The 19,854-nt window shown below is 35.1% G+C and overlaps 1 protein-coding gene across 1 annotated transcript; it reads left to right on the forward strand.

Annotated features, from left to right (window-relative positions):
* Positions 1 to 1,032: 1,032 nt before the first annotated feature.
* On the forward strand, positions 1,033 to 17,839 carry LOC136038363 (DNA-directed RNA polymerase II subunit RPB3-like). The gene is made up of 4 exons (XM_065721434.1): positions 1,033 to 1,177; positions 13,559 to 13,738; positions 16,035 to 16,215; positions 17,587 to 17,839. Exons 2-4 carry the CDS (start codon positions 13,613 to 13,615, stop codon positions 17,763 to 17,765), a joined length of 486 nt encoding a protein of 161 aa, XP_065577506.1. The 5' UTR covers positions 1,033 to 1,177; positions 13,559 to 13,612; the 3' UTR covers positions 17,766 to 17,839.
* Positions 17,840 to 19,854: the final 2,015 nt, after the last annotated feature.

The following is a 19,854-nucleotide window of genomic DNA, read 5'->3' on the forward strand; positions in this document are numbered from 1 at the left end:
TTAAATAAGCATGATAGTCACAAAGAAAAACAAATAACAAAATTATACTTCTGTGTTCAGTTGCCAACCTGAGCAACAGTCATAAATTTTTTAAATCTTGCAGAACATTCACCCCAATTACATTCACAAGCTATCTCTCATGACCCACACTCTTGTCCATACATCCACATTTCAGGGAAATAGAAGGACCATCATACTGGTATTCTTCATTTTAAACTTATATTTAATGGGTTTGAAAGAAAGTTTCTATGGCTAAGTCAGTAGGCCAGTAAAGGACCTGGTGGTCCTTTAGCCAGGTAGTGCAATAGGAAGCTAGGGACCAGCCAGCCTATGCTCTTGCATGCCCTTCCTTCTTACTGTCCCTAGATTTCCATCTGTACTCATTTAAAGTTAGGCCAATTCTAGCTGAGGTTAGTCATACCACCAACCCCTATCCAAAGCAAAATAAACTGACAATGCCAGGAATTAAACCTGTGCCCCTTGGACAAAGCATTCCAGCCCAGAGCGCCTACCACTTAGCAAGGAACACAAATTTGACCAGAGAACAATAATTATTTAAAAAAAGCAGAATATTGAAAAAAACTTGCTATAGTTGTCCCACTACTATCCTGTAAATGCTATAGGCCCATTTTATTTAGACAAACCAATTTAAGACAGGTATCAACAAAACTCCATCAGGGATTGTATATGCTTAAGATACAATCAAGCTATTTGAATGCTTAGTTTTGTGATATTCTAGTCTTGAAATAATAAAAAAAGAGAAAAAGTATTTGATCTGTTTATTTTACACCAGCTCATTTGAGCAAAATCATTTGTGACAGCCAAATGCCCATGGTTGGCTTAGAACCTCTCTAAATGCTCTGAAACAGAAGGAATAAAAAAAATTATACTAATCAGCATTAAACTGTCCCTTAAATTTAAACACGTGCATTTAATTCGAAAATGACGCTGTTGCTAGTCAGCTTACTGTGCCGTTCCCACTGGCTCTACCGCAGTTAGAAATGGGCAGTTACCGCGCAGTTACTGCAGTTACTGAAAAACCGTCAGCTGGTACACACCCTTAGAATAGTGAAATTTTAAATTGGTTGAGAATGCCATATGCAAATCAACCTGCACTGAGAATCGTGGAACTTACAGAAGAGAATGTTAAGTTTAGTGTTGAAGACACAGATCTCAGGTTAGACAGCCTAATATAGTAAACTTTTAGTTTAGGGGCTTTTTTTGCTAAGGCCTAGTTTGGAAAAATAGTAAAGGTAAAGAATAGTAAGCTCACTCTTCCGAAGGAAGGAGACATGCAAGAGCAAAAATGGTAAAATTCTACTTTTGGCCATTTTTGAAAGGGGTTAGGTTAGGAAAAACAAAACTTTTGGGGATGAGTCTACAGGCTAAAGTATGTCCTGGTAAGGTATTTTGAAATAAATAGGCCTACCTCCATTCCTTCTCCCTCTAGAGGGTCCTGAACTTTGATGACCTTAACATACAGAAAAAAGACAGATAAGGGAAGGAAAACATCCTAGCCTATAAAGCACTTCAATAGCTAGCTTTGCAGATAATTTAGTGACTTCTTGCTATCTTGGAATGGGGTTAGGTTAGGAAAATGAAACTTTCAGGGATGGGTCTACAGGCTAAAGTATATCCCTGGAAGGTATTTTGAAGTACACACCTCCACTTCTTCTATGTAAAATCTTAAGCCATAGCAATGTTTTTTTTTCTAAATTTAGGTGATATTTGAAACCTGAAGCTAAAAACATTTTTTTGTACTTCAAGATTTCACTCTTTTAACACAAATATTTCAAAATGTTGCCAAAGGTCAGTACCCTCTAGATAGAGAAGGAGTATAGGTAGGTACTTCAAAATGCCTTCCCAGTACATACTTAAATCTGTAGATCAATCCCTAAAAGTTTTGTTTTCCTAACCTTACCCCTTTCCAAGAAAGAAAAAAGTAGCCAAATTAGAATTTTACCCCCAAAAAAAAACTTTTTTTGCAATAGTACCAACCTCTTGATTCACTACCTTTGACAATGATAAGAGTGCAATGCAGGATTGCAGGCAAATCATCCAATACTTCCTGTGTTTTATCTCTAGACTTCTCTGGGTACACATTTGGAGCTAGGCCAAGTTTGGCTGAGCTTATAGACTCACACTATTAACCTTCATTTCAAACCAAATAACCAGCAACACCAGCCCTGCCAGTACACTAACCACTCAGCTAGTCTAATACATTTGGATAAATTTGGGGCAGTTTGTATTACTGACATACAATAAGTTGAACATACCACTTAATGCCTTTTTTATGTTCTTTATAAATATAGTAATTGCTTTAGGCTACTCAAAAATTCAATTTTAAGCCCTTTATAGACCTTAAAGATGATTATTTTTTCTATCATTTTTAGGTAGCCTATAAAAAGGTTAAGAGATCAGTTTTAAAATTATTATCTGATTATAACTTAAATCCATTTTGTTAAAGTTATATAATCCATTAGAAGTAGTTCCAATGTTGTATCAATAGATATTACATCAATTATCTATTTGCCAAAAAACTTTATTATTTCTAGTCATAGGTAATGAGGTCAAGGCTCTGAATTTGTCTGTTGAATAGCTAGGCCAAATGATTTTAACACCCAAAAAATTTTATACCTATCATGGAAAGTGTCAGATCTTAATCAAAACATGATCAGTTCTACAGGAATAATTGAATGATAATTTGCATTGTGTAATCTCAGCTTAAGGTGTTCTCTACTTGATATATCTAGCTTATAGCAGATTGTTTACTTTATCTGACCATCTCTCTTTAACACTTCTCTTATCATTTGTCTAGGCTCTGTCTCTATCCTTAACTGAAACAAGTTGAGACTGCTTTTTTCAATTTCTTAAAATACCAATACAATATTTTTCTATTATGCCATCTGACTGTGTATGTTCCAGACCCTTAGGGATTTTTGCACTAGTAAGCAATTTTTCCTCCCTAGCAGAAAAAACTGTAAAATTCTGAAAACAAATCTCAATTCTAAAATACTTATTATATCATTTGTAAATGCGCTTCACTTCACCAATACCCCACCCTCCTAATATACAAATATATAGCCCAAATGTACATTAACCCTTTAGTTATACAGTTAGCCCTTAACTTGTGTGGTGGTTTTTTGTTCTTGTATAGGCCTAAACTTGTTTAGGTTAGGCACATTTCTACCCCAAAACTTTAAGGCAACCAGACAACAAACTTTCAGATATTAAACTGTGGTTTTAGGTATGAGAAACTAGCTTACCCATTAAGTATTGCTGCAATATCAAAAGAAACAAAATTCAGGGAAAATCCCCCCCCCTCATGGAAAATTTCTCTCTATAGAAAACTTCCCCTGGATAAATTATGCCCCATAGAAAATTCTCTTTTGACTGGTCTCTGCTTAGAAAGATACCCCCCACCCCTGAAAATTCTTATTTTTAGTTCATAACTAAAAAGACACAATGCCTTTAATCAGTAAACAGGAACATAGATAATTTTTTTTTAAGAAATTATGCTTTCCATAATAGAGTTATTGTTCTTTACATATATGTATGTAAATTTTCTGTTTGATGTACATTGATTAAATATGCAAAGAGTTGGTAAACAGTAGAATAATCAAATTCATTTTGGTATGGCAAATCCTTCCCCTTCCCCCCTGCAGAATTCCCCCTTTTAAAATTTGCTTATTGTGTAAAATAATGAAAGTATTTTTAAATTTGGAAAAAGTAGGTTGAATATAAAATTAAATAACTGTTGAATACAAAACAGAATTTCTTGATTTTTTTTTTATCTGAGAAATGTGTTAGGTGATGCAATACATAATTAATTAATTTATTAACTTAGTATCCAGAAAATGTGAATAATTTGACCAGAAGGGAAGGTCAAAAGTTTCTTGGTGATTGAATAAGCTTTGTAGTAATGCATAGAGAACATACAGATTGACAGACATCCATTCAATTCTGTATGTATAGATATGGTCCCAAAAGAGTATACTGAAGTAAAATGCATTTTTGGCATACTTAAACCAGATGGTTTTTGTATTGACCCTTCTTGTAGATGTTACAGACTCTTGTAACTTTGTAGTTGGCTACATGAAGATATAGGAAATTTTGACTAGTTTTGCAACTGGATTATGATGAACCACTGAGAAATATGTTAGGTGACAGAATTCATAATTAATTAACTTGTTAATTCAATATTCAGAAAATGTCAATAATTTGATCAGAAGTGACAGTCAATCATTTGTGTTGATGGGTCTCCAATTTCAGTCAGCCCAAAGTATTAAGAGGGTCTTTGTGGGGGGGGGAGGATTTATACCTAAAACCTTTGCAAGAGTGTACTGAACAACTTTTTAAAGTTTCTTGGTGATTGAAAAAACAGTCTAGTAATGCATAGAGGACTCACAGACAGTCACACATACATTTTATTTTGTATGTATAGATATGGTCCCAAAACAGTATTCTGGAGTAAAAACAAAAGTTCTAAGTACATTTTTGGCACACTTTGTATTGATCCTTCTTGCAGATATTACAGACTCTTATAACTTTGCAATTGGCTGTGTGTTGGTTGTGCTGTCACTCATTTATCTTTATGAGGGATGTGACCCAAACTAATCAAAATTTTTCTTGGCTATATAAAATCTTCCTGCTTTTGAGTAGTTTTGACAAGTACTTCAGTATTCACTCCAGCAATATCTAACATACCAAAGGTTATTGCAAGAGGTTCATATTTTTGTAGCCATTAAATGATCTCTTCTTTGAACAGTTGTCTCTGACTACTTATATTTGAACCTTAGCAACACAAGATAGATTAGAAAGGGACACAGGCAAATTTCCCAAGAAAGACTAGTTGCCATCCTATTTATGAGGATGAAAATGTCACCATCATAAAAAGTTTACATCAGTTAGCCAGTAGAGAAAGCTGAAACTACCAGGGTTTTTTTTTTACCTTAGTTTCACTTGCCAGCAATAGAATGATTCTGTAGCTCCCAGCTAGTGGACATGGTGTGAAAACTGATCAAGTACATCCCAAACCATCTGCTATGACTTGTTGCATAATTTTTTTTTCAAGTAATCATTTACATGAATCATCAATAGAAGGAGAAAGCTTTGTTTTGGAATGCTTCCAGAAAGGTTTCAATTATGTCTCCTCATCCAGGAAGAATTATCCAGTTTAGGTATATTTGTGATAGACTGTTCATTGTTGAGCAGCTTGAATGTCATAACCATGTCCCCTTTCTAACAGAAAATATGTCAATATTTGGTAATTTCAATCTCTTAAGTGGTAGGGGATACAAACTCTACTACTGCTCCTACCACTACTATTAACAACTCACTGCAGCACCAAGCCACCTGAGGCCAACACAGCTGCAACTGCATCTCCTCCATTCCAGTCTATTCAAAGCCTCATTCTTTTCCCACTGTCAAGAAATTCCTATTTCCCTTAAATCTTTCCTTGTGTTATCCTTCCATTCCATTTGTGGACAAATTGGCCAACAAGGACACTCTTTGGCCAACTGTCACCCTTTATCTACAGAATATATCCTAGCCTTCTCATCCTTTTTCTCGTATATATACCCTACAAGGGCCTCTTGTCTGCCTTGAATGTTGTGCAAGTGAACCCAATTATAAGCTAAGACAGTTGGGCTAACAAAAAATGAACTGTCTGTGCTTGTGTCTTGTGTTTGACTGTCTAGACTTTTTCACAAGCTCAAGTAGTTTTATAACAAAAATGTTCAGGTAGTCAGTAAAATGGTATTACTCCAGACTAGGCAGCTGAGGAAAAAAAAGCAAAAATTTGGCTTAATTAATTAAAAATTTGCAACCAGAACCCCTGCCAATGATCCACAGACCTTATTTGAGGGGGTCATTGTAGATGAAAAAATAGTGAAAAACAAAATTGACTGAGAATGATGGACTGAGATGAGGCAATGAATAGATTCTATTTGGACAGCAGACACCCCCTCCCTGCCTATCCTGAAGAGAGAAGCTTGAATGCTATACAGCAGACATGGACTAGATGGGATCTCATATGAAAATGAATATATTGTTGGTATGTGTGTAGTGCATGGTTACTGCTTGAGCAACAGTCCAACCATTCCCAGAAAGTGGGGCTGAACCAAATTTTTTGTACAGATTACTGTTTGAGATATGATCAGTCAGTTGGATGATCAAACCAATCTGTGGGCAATTTCTCTGAAAAATATCTACCAAATTCTCCTTTGTTTTTGGAGCACCTGTGCTTTAGAACCATACTTGAGTGCTGTCATCACTGTAGCTTCCAGTAGCTTATTCTTTCAAACTTTTTTTCAACTCCAAAAAAACTACATGGGCCCTGACTATTCTGCTTACAATGTCTTCACTGCACCCACCATCTTTACTAACAATGCTACATAGGTAGTTGAAGCTGTCCACTTGATGAATCTTCTTTTTACCTTGAATTGCAACTTGGAATAATTTAAAGATATATCTTGCACAACTCCAGAGTTGACAATTTGAGTTGTATTAGAATAGAACAGAATATGATTTATTGGCTAAAATAGCACACAAGCTAGAATAAGCACGTCAGAACAATTACAGTTATAAAATAAATGTTAAGGGATAAACATAGTTACAAAGTTAAATAAATTATTACAATGCGAAACAAAAAAGGGAATGAAAGAATTTTTGTACCTCATTTTCAACATTTGGAGACACAAGTCAAGTTGAGTATTTGGAGCTCTACGAGCATTAATTCTTGTATTGGGAAGGATTGGGGGGTTTTCTTTGAAGGGGGAAGAAGACGTCGATGATAGTCAGAACTAACGCACTTGTGCCCAAAGTTCATGATAAGGAAGTGACGTCGTGATTCCAATGTAGTGAGTGCAAGTCTAGCCAAACCTTCATCGTAAGTAATATAGGACGTTCCCAGTATAATTTTTACAGCTCTTTTTTGAATGCTTTCAATTTTAGAACATTGGGATTTGGTCAACCCAGGGTGCCAGACAGGGCAAGCATATTCAAGACAAGGTCTTATATAAGAACAATAAATTATTTTAAGGTTCTGGATTGATAAGGAGAACCGTCTAAGAAGGAAGAAAGATCTAAGGAGAAAACCACCTGTTTTAAATAAGTGAAAAGTGTGAGATTTCCATTTAAGGTCATTGTCCAAGTGCACACCAAGTAGCTTAACCATATTTAAATTTGGAATGCAAAGGTAATTATTGATTGGGAGTATATTTTTTAAAAAGGAGAATAGCGTTAAACTGCTTTTCGGTATGCTCAGATTGAGTTTAACATTGCCAAGATCATTCTTTAAGCTGTTAATGAGTGAGTCAAGTTTAACACCCAAAGTGTTTGAGGTTTGACAAAGGTTAAGTAATGTCAAATCATCCGCAAATTTAAAAGTGTTGTCAAAGTTTGGTAAAAACATTGTTAAAAACAATTAAGAATGCTAAAGGACCCAATTTAGTCCCTTGAGGTGCTCCACAGGAAATCGAGGTAAAACCTGATGAATCTCCATTAGGGAGGACTACACATTGCTCACGAACAGATAAAAAACTAGCTACTATACGTAAAACGAAATCTCTGACGCCTAAAGCCCTTGCATTATCAATAACTGTCTGATGATCCAAGTTGTCAAAGGCTTTACTAATATAAGCAAAAACAGCCTCAACATAGGAACTACTTTACTCAAGATGTTTGAAAACAGTGTCAAGTATATAACATAAACAATGGGTGGTGCTATGATTCGGCCTACTGATTTGGGTTAATTTTATCTTGAATATTGTCAAAGAGGAAATTGTAAATAAAACTTTCAAAATTTTCGAGAAAATGGAGGTTTTTGATATTGGTCTTAAGTCAGAGGGAACTTTGGGGTCTTGTTTTTCAGTATAGGTGATATAATAGCTTGTTTAAAACACACTGGAAAGATACCATCTACAAAACATTGGTTAAAAATTGCAGTTAGAGGTACACTTAAATAATGGGCACATTTCACAATCAATTTGGTTGGGATATCACCTGGGTATACTGACTTATTTGTATCAAGATTTTCGAGTTTAAGCTGGGTCTGATGTATTTCAATCACAGGAATGTCACTCACTGAACTGTTGGGTGGCATATTTTGGAGTGGCGGGTGAGTTTTACAGGTTGAAGCAAAATAATCATTTATGATGTCTGCACTCACTGGGTTGTGATTACTATCCAGTAAGAGAAACTTAGAAGAGATTTTTCCCATGAGATCTTGGATACATTTGTGGAAATTCTTAGGGTTAGAATACAGTAACTTATTGAGCACGTGAGCACCATGCTCTTTTCTTGCTTTACGGATTTCACTAATAACAATGTTTCGAAGTTTTCGAGATTTCGGAAAAATCCTTCCTTAAAGAGTCTATCACGTTCGTTTATTAGGCACAAAATTGTTTTATTTATCCATGGTTTACAATTGGATCTGCAATTGACTTTTTTCACTGGAAGGGTGTCACAGTATAACTGGAAAAGTTCTGCTGAAAACTTAGAAGCCATTTCATCACCATTGGTAAGACATAGGATATTGGCCCAGGATTTGGAGCTAAGTTTTACTTTGAAATGGGCAATCTTCTTGTCAGTAATGGGTCTATATGAATAACTTATCAATGGTTTAGGGGGAAAGGATGATAAAGGGGTCCAAAAGATGCATAGATGGTCACTTGCCCCTAATGGAGGGGCTATTTTTGGGGCACAGTAGTAATCTTTGATGTTAGTAAAAATCAAGTCTATGGTTTTATCACTGTGTGTAGGTGACTTGACTACCTGGTCAAGACTAAGAGTTTTTGGAAAAAAATCTTAGTTTTTGGGTCTCTTAGTAAAGGTTTTTGGGTCTGGTCCAGAGCCATAAAACTTCAGTTTTGGAGTTGTTCTCTATTTCAAAAAAATGAAAGAATCCGATTTGGGAGGGTACACTTACAAAAAAAGCCACTCCTCTACCATGAGATAGAGGAATACCATCTTTGTCCAATCTGGGGTTAAAATGGGAGTCATAATTAGGAATCGAGCAAGAATCGTCTGTAGCAGACCATGTTTCTGTAAGGCAAGCAATATCAATCTGGTTTTTGCCAAGAATAATTTGTAGTTCCTCCATTTTATTTACTAGTGACCTTACATTCGCAAGAAGGATTTTAGGAAATGAGTAGGAGTGACGTATCATACCAGGTTTATTGACAAACACTTTCTTAGCTGGGTTTTCTTTCCCTTTGTCAGCAATAGAGCTGCTGCTCATTGTCTTATGCTCAATTAGTTTTTTTGGTCCTCTTGAGAGAGGTTCACTAATACTATCAGCTGTTCTAAACCGTTTGGGTACATCATTTCGAAAGAATGTTTGTAGGCTTTTTCTTTTCACATAAGACATTTGCACAATCTGTCTTTTCAGAGCAATTTCTGATTCTGGCAGCTGAATTAGAAGGGGCTGGTATCTTGAAACAGAGTTCTGAGTGGTTGGCTTTTTCTCCCCCAGCCTGGTTGTCTTTAATATTGTTAGCTCTGGAAGTTGCAGCTGGTTTTGAATTATTTGCTTCACTTGAGTTACATCATTAACTCCTTCTTGTTCCGGTAAATATTTTACAGTAATATTCATTTTTCTCTGTTGTGCTTCATGGTGGCAGAAGGTTTCTTCCCTTACAATTTCTCGTATCTCATCAGTCTGTTGGGAAGTCTGGGTGTATTTTTCTTCAATTTTCTGCAACCGAGAGTTAAGGTCCAGAAATGCACCATCTACATATTTATGCACTTCTTCATAGCTAGGTTTCTGGGCAAGCTCAGTTCGTAGCAGAGCTATTTCAGATGAAATCTGTCGGACTGAAATATCAATTCTTGTAATCAAATCACACAACACCTGGGACTCAGCAGAGAGTTTGGATATCTGTCTACCAGGTGAAGTAGATGGGGGGTTTGGGTCCTTTATCGAATCAACTGGGTTCCCATCCACTGTCTGGTGTGATGGGGTGCTATTTGAAGGATTTTTGCCCCTGTTTGTAGCACTGAAGGCTGGACTGTAAGAATTTGTGGCTTGCCTGATTCTGGTTGTTCAGGTCATTTTTATAATTTACTTCGTGAGAGTTTAACAAGACAAAGGACAATGTAATGAGTACAGTAAACTATCCTTTGTTTCTTGGTTTTATAAAATAGACAAGACAAGACTTTCCTTTATCAGAGCAAAAACAATACTGGTTGTAGATATATCTGATCAAGATAATATTGACTTCTTCTTTACTTTTTAACACCTTTCTATTCACCCCTCACCTTTATCGTAATATCAGAAATCATAATTATTTTCGCAACTGCTTAATCCTGACCTATATCATATATAGGCCATGAAAATATCAATAAGAGAATCCACAGTTCCCAAGGGAATTTTTAATCAAGTTTCAAAATAATCCGCTTATTTATAATTCTTTTGGTCACTGAATTGGTCACTATATTGTGAATATATTGGCTATGGGTCAGGTAGTGATGATAATCCTTTACCAAATATTAGTTACAGGTTCAATCCAAAAATAGGTCCTCATACCTTGAACTCTGAATCAATATTGAGGATTCTTTAGTGATCAGGTGCTCTATACAAATCCATAGCTTGCCAGTTGAGTTTACACTCTCTGGAGGACCACTCAGCATCTACTTCTCATTTGAAGATGTCCCTAGATTCAGCAGTAACAATATTTTTCAGAGAGTTTATTCCAATTGTTGATGATTCTTGAGGAAAAGAATTGAGTGCAGACTCTGGATAGGGTAAACTGCTTAACAAGTTTCAACTGATGACCTCTAGTTTTTGAGTTAGGAACAACAATGGGAAATAATGCTGGGAGTCTGTTAGCCCTCATTAACTTATAGGTTAAAATGGCATTACCTCTATTTCTCCTGTATGCAAGAGTTAATAGTAGGGTGGGAAAGGGAGGCAAGAGATATTTCAACTTCAAGCTTAGGATGCACAAGTCCCTTATACAGAAGACTGATGACTTTAGGGGAATAAGTGGAAAGACTATGCTTAATCAGCCGCATGGTTGAATTATCACCAGCAGCAGACTTCTTAGGATGAGTGCTGAATTTTAATTTATTATCAATAGTGATTCCAAGATCTTGTTCAGTATTTACAGAAGAAAGTGAGCGACCTGAGCGTGTGAGTGACAATAAGATCAACAAGGGCTCAATTTGCCAAGGCAAATGACATGGCACTCACAACATTAAATTTAAGAAGCCGAACCTCAGGCCATTGATCAAACAGTCCAAGATTATTTTGCAGGTTATGATCTTGACAAGATGAGGCTGGTCCAATGAGCTTCAGGTCATCACCATAGAGCATTATTTACTGCTGATTGTGAAAGGAGCATCATTGATGAAGGAATTAGACAGTGTAGGACCCAAGACACTACCCCGAGAAACTCCACTCATAACAGGCTTTGCCAAAGAAAGAATACAGCTACCAGTGTCATCAAATAACTGAATACATTGAGATTACATATACAGAAAGTTTAGGATCCAGAGCAAGGACTTCTTTTCAAGCTTGACAGAAAATAATTTGATTGCAAGTTGCTTGAGACAAACTTTGTCAAAAGCTTCAAAAAAGTCAAGAAGAATCACGTCAGTAGGCTCCCCTACATCAAGTAACATAGTGATATGATAGTAACTTAGTGAAAGTTGCAGCACCATCTGTAAACTCACAGCAGGAGTTGGTAAAACTACTGCATTTACCAACCAAGTTTAAACTTACTGTTGCATTTTAGTGAACAAAGAATTAAAACAAAGAATTCTAGTGACATTGGAAAAATCATGGAGCTCCACTTCACAATTTTACTGACTTACCTTTGTTCACCAAGTGACCAAAACATTGGAGGGGAGGCATCCTCCCACCCCCCCCCCCAAATTCATGGCAGCCCTACTTACCAACATATGAATACCATATTAACTTGTGGGCCATTTTATGACCAAGTACTGTGTTGTTTATAACCAGATTGCTATATCTACAAAATTGCAGCAATCTTTAACCATTACGGTTTTCTTTTCCTCAGCCAACTTTGCCTGGACAGGATACCATCTATCTCTATTTCTACTGACCTGGGCATTAAAATCTCCTAATAAAGTTAGGCTACCTTATTTATGCCTGGAACCCTGTCTTTTTGTTCATCTAGCTGTAAGTAAAATTCATCTGATTCACTACAATCTCCATCAGTTGGTTTTACAGAGGGTGAAAAAAAAAGTAATACAGCACGTCGTTTGGTTAAGGCACGTCATCGCATCCATTAACGGTTGGCTTGTGTACAGACTATAATTACAGGAAATCTTTTGGTACTATAAACTCTGGTAGACAATAGTAATCAAAACAAAAAATTTGGATGCAGTGATGCTTAAAAAGGAGTCTTCAGTTAATCTATTATAATGTTGCATAGTAGATACATGTAGAATTCAATTCTGGAGCAACATAATTCCACAGAAAATGACAAATATGAAATAGAAGATATAAGTTTGTACCCAGAATATGTAATGACAAGTGCTGATCTGCAATTGTGACCCAAAGGTTATGATATTGCTCCATTTATCTACATTAAAACTAATTTCTTGGTTTATCCAAAATTTCCTGTGAAAACAATAGACCAAATGTCTTACCCTGGCAGTGTAGTTGTGTGTGTTGATCCATGATTGTCTTATTAGTCAAAATTGCTCTAATACTTCATGGGGAATAGACCAAAAAACACTGAGAGCTGGCCAAACCTTAGAAACTAACACACTATGATGTTTTTATTAAGGGTGATGTACCTCTTACCAACATGTCACCTTTTAGCCAGGACTATCTCATCGGTGTACTAGTGTGCCACTCGAATGCTTAAGTTGCTCAAGTCAATTTTTATCAAAATGAATGGATTTTAGCAATTTGTGTTTGTACTGGTAGGGGGTTTACTCATGACATCTACCTATGGGCAAGTAGTAATTAGATGGCAATATTGCTTATTCTGCGATAGTAAATTTTTATTTTACACTTTTTACACTTTATCAGTGTTTGCTATTTGCAATGGCATACTCTTCTGGAATTTTAGTAGACTTTCTTTATTTCAGTCAGATTTTTACCTGTTTGTTGTTGTTACAGTATCTTATGGAACTGTACATGTATATAGGTATTTAAATTATTTGAGTATGTGAAACTTAATAAATACTTTAGTACATACACTTGAATATGCGTTTTTTTTAGACTGGGATTCATAAATATCAATGTATTTGGCTTTTCCCCAAATTCCTACAGGTCAGCTGTATTTTATTTGGAATATTGTATGTAAATGCTAGAAGTCACTAAGGTACATGAAACAATACTGTTCAAAAAAGTGATGCCCAGAAACACCATTAACGTTACTTGAATTAAACTCATTTTTACAAAAAAAAAGTAATCGAATATTTGCTTCCAGCATTCATGTCCTGAATATTTTATGTGGAATTACTATTTTTTTAATTGTAGTATCAAATCTTGATACACACTGATATTGGTAGCTAATCCCCCCCCCTCCTGAAAAAAGGAACATCAGGATAACACGAATGCATCATATTTATTTTGTAGCACCGCCAATGCTTTGAGACTTTGAGACGTATATTCATTGCTGAAACTCCAACCATGGCCATTGATTGGATTCAGTTTGAGGCAAACTCAACTGTTTTATTTGATGAATTTCTTGCTCATAGAATTGGTCTAATTCCTCTTACTTCAGATGAAGTGGTTGACAAAATGGTCTACAGCAGGGTAAGTTAAAAATTTGTTTCATTACTTATGTAAGTTTTAATTCTTTTTTTTTTAGCTTGCCTTTATGATTTACTGATCTGAATTAATATTTATTTTTGTTCTTAGAATCATATGTTGATAGGATATCAAATTGATTTGCTCCACACAATAAACAAAAGAGTTCAATGGTAAATATATGTTGATTATTTTAATGGTACCAATCATCTCTCCAGAAAAAATAAAAGTTAGGAAATGTTTTTATTTGTCAATTGTAGCCTCGAAACAAAATTGTCTATTCCATTGAATACTATATTAAAAAAATAATACTTTGTATTTAAGTGTCACTTCAGTCTTCGAAGTGATAACATCTATTTTGGTTTATATGAACTGTGAAGCTTACTTTCATCCTGAATTATTGCACCTGTTTGAACTTCACATGTCGTGACATTCATCAATTCAGTACTTTGGACTTAAGTCAATTCAGGAATGGTATTTTGCAATATTTTGTTTTGGATTAAATCCTGTGAAGCTTGCTAGAATTCAGTGAATGTTATTTCGCAATATTTTGTTCTAGATTGAATTGACCTGGCCTTTTCAAGCTATCAATTTGCTATTTGGGTAATATATGAGTCTCTCGCTGGACTGACCGTCTTTGGGCTCTGATTTCATTGCATTCAAACTGGCTTCAATAAAGTGTTAATTTAATCCTAATCATAGTGTATAAGTTGGCAACCCTGCTTCCAACTGCAAATATACCATTTGCACCTATATAAGCCTATTGCATCATTTACACTGCTGAAAACAAGCTATGGATAATTGCGAATATGTGCGCTGCCCTGTAATGAACTTTCTGCATAATAACTGGGAAGAAGGAATTCAAGATGATATTATTATTCAACACACAATAGACTTTTTTTTTTAATGCGGTGTTAGTGCTAATGCAAAAATTGAATTTTGGGCAAAGGTTACGCCTAATGATAATTGATCATGGTGCATTGGCGCGAAAGCTTCTACAAATTATTCAAAAGATATTCTTGACCTTATTAAAAAATTGAAATGTGGGGAGGTGTCAAATCCGATTTATGTTACCTACAGAGGCTCCCATTCTTTCCGCTGTGGCTTACTCTAGGCTTTCTACAAAGATTAATCCTGTGGAAAAACTACTCAAGGTTGTTGGAGCAAAGCTGGATGCTTTTGAATTGAATTACCCGCAACTGCCAAAGCCTACAATTTAAATTGGTAGTTGCAACTGCAACTACCAAAGCCTACATTTTCCGACTCACATGCTACTATTGTTGTTTTAAACCTTCCCCCTACTCTCTCAGACCCAATAAAAAGAAAAGTTATGATAGACGAGACAAATGGGTATAAATCAATTATTAGTATACGTCCTGAACATGACAAACTGATTTATCGATAAAGATAAGTCAGTTGCTGAAGTTTTCCGTTTGTCAGTAACTGGAGTGATAACTTGCTCTTCTGCTAAAGTCCAAAACAAGAAGTTTTACTGTCTCTTGAAGGAAATTTCAAGCAATTTTGAATTATCTCACCTGATTTCCTGCCCTGGTGTTTTTGACGCCTCTAGGCTAGGGAAATCTACAGCAGTAAAACTTGAATTCTCTGATGTAATGTCAAGAGCCAAAGCATTCAGATACAGTCAAATCGGATACGAAAACCTAAGTGTCTCTGAGTTCAAGGCGATACCACGATATTGTAACATTTGCTGGTCCCCTGAACATCTCCAGTCATTATGTTTCAGTGAAACACCAAAATGTGTGCGATGGGCAGGATACCATGTCTCAGATAATGACTCGCCGTGCAATTTGTCACTTAAGTGTGCAAACTGTGGAGGCAATCATGTTTCATTTAGCTTCACATGTCCCAAACTAAAAGCAATTGCGAGTCTCAATTTGCCAAAAACTAATATAAGATAAATTTTATTTTTTTAAATGTATACAAAACACCTTGCTGCACCTGCTAAGAAAGCCCCAAAGGGTAATATAAAGTATTATTTATAATTATCAAATATATTCCATAGTTTACAACTTCTATATAAAATAGAAAAGCAAGTCGGCTACAGTCCAGGAATATTAGGCCTTTCATATGTTGTAAAGTATATCCATCCATAAACAACAATTTTGGTAAATGAATCTCTAAAATGTTTCATGAAACATTAAAATAATTGAATAAGTACAATCTTAGACATAAAAAAGAAACTGATTTAGAATGAACTAGAACTAGCTGCGGAATAGAATCATTGCCTTGTGATTTGGAGCAGCTCAGCTTTTGAAGAAATGACACAAATCTTTATTTAAAGGATTGTACTTGCACAGATTTTTGCCAAGATTGTAGTGTTGAAATCACTTTGGACGTGAAGGGAACTGAGGGATCAACGAGACAAGTTACAACTGCCGGTATGGTTACATCAGATTCAAGAGTCGTTCCAGTTACTTCACGAAGATGTGATGCTGATGCAGGAGAATATGACGAAATAGATCGTAAGCTTTAGCCTGCTTAATTCTTTGTTTCTATTAGCAGCTTTTTTTTTACTGATGCAGTAAACTCTGCATCATCCTATCCAAAACAAGACGCGTGAAAATAAACGACTAAGGTGCATTATATAGTTACTTTACGCTATAATTTATGTTTTATTTTTCTTTTTCTTTTTTTCGAAGTGTAGAATAGACTTGATAGAAATTAAGTAAGGTATTCAGACTAGGGTTGCTGCTACATTGAAAAAAAATTTGCTATTTTACAAGCAAGTGAGGTTAGTCACAAGACAAACAGGGATATTTAAAAAAAATATTTTGCGCATTTAGTTTCTCCAAGTCTTTCTTGCAGAAGAAATGGACAGTTCTGGACAAAGAAAAACTAACAAAAGTTTGCAATCTTCACGGGCATTTAAATCACTAATATAAAGATAGTAGCCTCTCAAATCTTCTCCCCCCCCCCTCCAACCCCTTATTTTAGCATTCTAAAAACCATGATGATGGTATAATTCGTTTTTCAAATTTTTCATCTTTTTATCCAACAGTTCGAGGGGGATTGACCCCTCCTCAGCACCTCGATCTTTACGCTAAAGTTTCAATTTTAAGAATACTCTAAGAATGGCCCGTGAAACACGGGGTTCGGTTAATTAAAACAACAAGAAGCTTTTTTAAAAGTACTAAAAAACATTATCTTGAAGAGTGAGGTGTCACGGAGAGGGAAACCCCCCTCATATACGTAATAATTTCTGCTCGTTTTAAGTTTTAATTTTGCTCCTTACTTTCAGTTGAAACACTTAATTTTTTTTTTGGCTCTACAATAAAATTTTGATTTTTGTGCTTGTCCATTTCGTGGGGCTTTATATTGTACTTAAAAGAAATCGTCTTTCGCATGAATGTAAAAATTTCTAAATCTCTTTTGATAGATTATAAAAATTTATGAACCGTTTATAAAATTAATCTGTAAACCGTTTATAAAATTAATTTATAAACTATCAACATTCTTTTGATTGCTTTCAATCGACGAATTTACATAGCATGTCAATACCACATTAGAATATGGTTTGGAAATTAAGTATTGTCTACTTTTGTTTGGAATAGTAGATCTCATGAACTCTATCTCTTTCCGTGTCATTCTGTAATCTAAAGATGAAAAGGTCCTAACCCCCTAGCATAGACTGAGGCAAAAGCGTGTTTCAAAAAACCTATCTTCTGACATTAAGCATCAGGCCTGTGAGCAGGGACCTTCTGAGATTAAAAAGTTTTGCAACCTGGTACCCCGCGATTTGCTGAGCTAACTTTGAATTGCATTTTGTTATTTGCTGAATATATTTTTCAAAGTTTTTTTCTTCCGTGTATATTCTTTTCTTCTTTTTTTTTTAGATGAAGCCCCTTTTCAATGGGACGCAAAACCGAACAAGTTTTTCTTTAATATTGAAACGTGTGGTTCACTAAGACCCGAAAACATAGTTATTCATGGCATTGCTGCACTGAAAAAGAAACTATCTGACCTGCAGATGAGCCTCAGTCAAGAATTTCAAAATGACGCACTTGCTATCTAATATTTATTTTTCTTCTAAAAGCTATGCATTATTTTTTTGGTACATTATTATGAAATTGTCGTTGACAGATTGGACTTTATTTTTCGTTGTTGAGATCTAGAATATAGACAAAAGAATGAAGGGATTATTTACCCTTAATATTGATTCTTTCTCATACCCACAAGCCGTTAGTTAATAAGTAACTTGTAAAGAGAGGGTAGGGGAGCCCCTTTAATGAGTAAAGCAAACCTGGGTTGTCCTTGGTGTTTCGAATGACTGTTCTACAAAAAAAAAAATTTAGGGTAAAAAATAAGAGATAAAATCAAGGAGTTTGGCAGTTGGCAGGATGTACCCGTAGAAACACCATGTATTCGATAAATGGCAATGAGCTTATTCCAGTCAAGATCATCAGAATCTGTAAACAGAAAGCTCAACTAGGCTGATAAATTTACTGAACGGCACGATTAACATAATACAAAATTTCAAGTCGAGAACCATTTAAAACTCGCTTCATACTGCTTTTGAAAAAAATTCAAATGGTCTGCTGATATTCATGAATTTTGCCGCTATTAACAAACGACGTCCTGCTAAATCCTGAGCAGCGTTGATGCTTACTGACGCACCTTCGTGGCTATGAATATTGCACAGGAAACAGAAAAATGTGAATCGAAACAGCTTTAACATTGTCATATGGAAGTGTCAAAGTCATCCGATATTTCGCTTGTTCTAGTGGATTTGATGACCAGTAATCGGGCTGCTATTTCTGAAAAAAGACACTAGGCTTTTTCTGCTGATGCATAGTCAACATTGTTGACCAATCTATTCTGGTGAGACATTGTCCGTTAGCAATTGTGTTCTAGCGACCACAAAGGTTTGTTAATCCCCACTGTGGGTGAAAATGACCCCCAAATAAAATCGTTGCTGTTTAAATTTAAGAAGGGAATTTCAAGAATGGATATCATACGGGAAAACTGTTTTTGTTCTTGCAATTTTAGAAAACAAAAAAAAATGCTTAATTGGCCATAAAGATTGATATATTGACTATTAACTAAATCTGAGTGTAAATAAATCTGAGTAAATAAATGAGTTATATTAAAAATAATAAGACAATGTTCAATTGAGTTAGAAAATGTTACCCTTTGTTTCCCACAGTAATGACAGTTTTTGTTCTTGCAAAAATTATTGTTGGTCCACAATCATTGACAAGCAAATCTATTCTCTTCTCGAGATTGTTGATCAACAACTTCTTCGCCAGAAAAGGGCATTTGACAAGAATTACACGGCCTTTCCATCATATAAATAAGAAAAGCCTGTGTAGCATTAACTGTTATATTTGAAAAACTGTGATATTGATGAAAATAATGACAACTGTTTAATACCAAAATATTTTTATTGCATGAGCTGAATTCTTGACGTTACCTAAAAAGAAAAAATGGTGCCCGAGTTTTTTCCGATGTACTTCATGCATAATATGAAGTTTCCAGCAAGCTCTCTTGCGACACTGCTTTAACTTTAAACCCCAAAAACATAAAAAGCCAGATGTGAAGAAAATAAGTAAAACAAGAAAAGATAATAAATGATTGTCAGTTGATTTTGAGCGAAGCCTCTTGATAGAAAATCGAAAATATAAATCATAGGGCGATTTTATTGATTTAGCCCAGTGGTTCCCGAGCTTTATTTTATCGCGTCTCTATTAAAAACGTTTGATCATATGGTGCCTCCCTTCCAATTCGCAACATAATACAGACTGGAAAACTTTTAATACTACGAAATTTATCTAGACAATATCTTGCAAACAGAAGAAAACAAATGATAATTTATATTATTTTCTTTTAATGAGGTAAATGTGTAATTTTGACAAAACAACATTATAGATTAATTTATTGTTTTCCATTTCTTTTTCTCTTTTTTAATTTTGATATTGCATTTTCTGCTATTTTAATAGAATTTGAAGATATACCAATTCATTTTTTTTTGTAAATCTAGGAAATATATCAGCCTATTTTTTTTTTAAATCATAAATTGGGATTGAGCAGAGTTGTGAAGCTGAAAATACTTTTTTTGTGCTTCATTTAAGCAGAAAATCTGTTTTGCAAGGTTTTGCTTTAAT

Source organism: Artemia franciscana, chromosome 18 (genome assembly GCF_032884065.1).
Source record: "Artemia franciscana chromosome 18, ASM3288406v1, whole genome shotgun sequence".
NCBI classification, from domain to species: domain Eukaryota; kingdom Metazoa; phylum Arthropoda; class Branchiopoda; order Anostraca; family Artemiidae; genus Artemia; species Artemia franciscana.

Excerpts from the sequence above, each read along its gene's own strand:
- LOC136038363 (XM_065721434.1), top strand. The coding sequence starts at position 13,613 with ATGGCCATTGATTGGATTCAGTTTGAGGCAAACTCAACTGTTTTATTT. Across the intron at positions 13,739-16,034 it reads ACAAAATGGTCTACAGCAGG|GATTGTACTTGCACAGATTT; the intron begins GTAAGTTAAAAA and ends CTTTATTTAAAG. Across the intron at positions 16,216-17,586 it reads AGAATATGACGAAATAGATC|ATGAAGCCCCTTTTCAATGG; the intron begins GTAAGCTTTAGC and ends TTTTTTTTTTAG.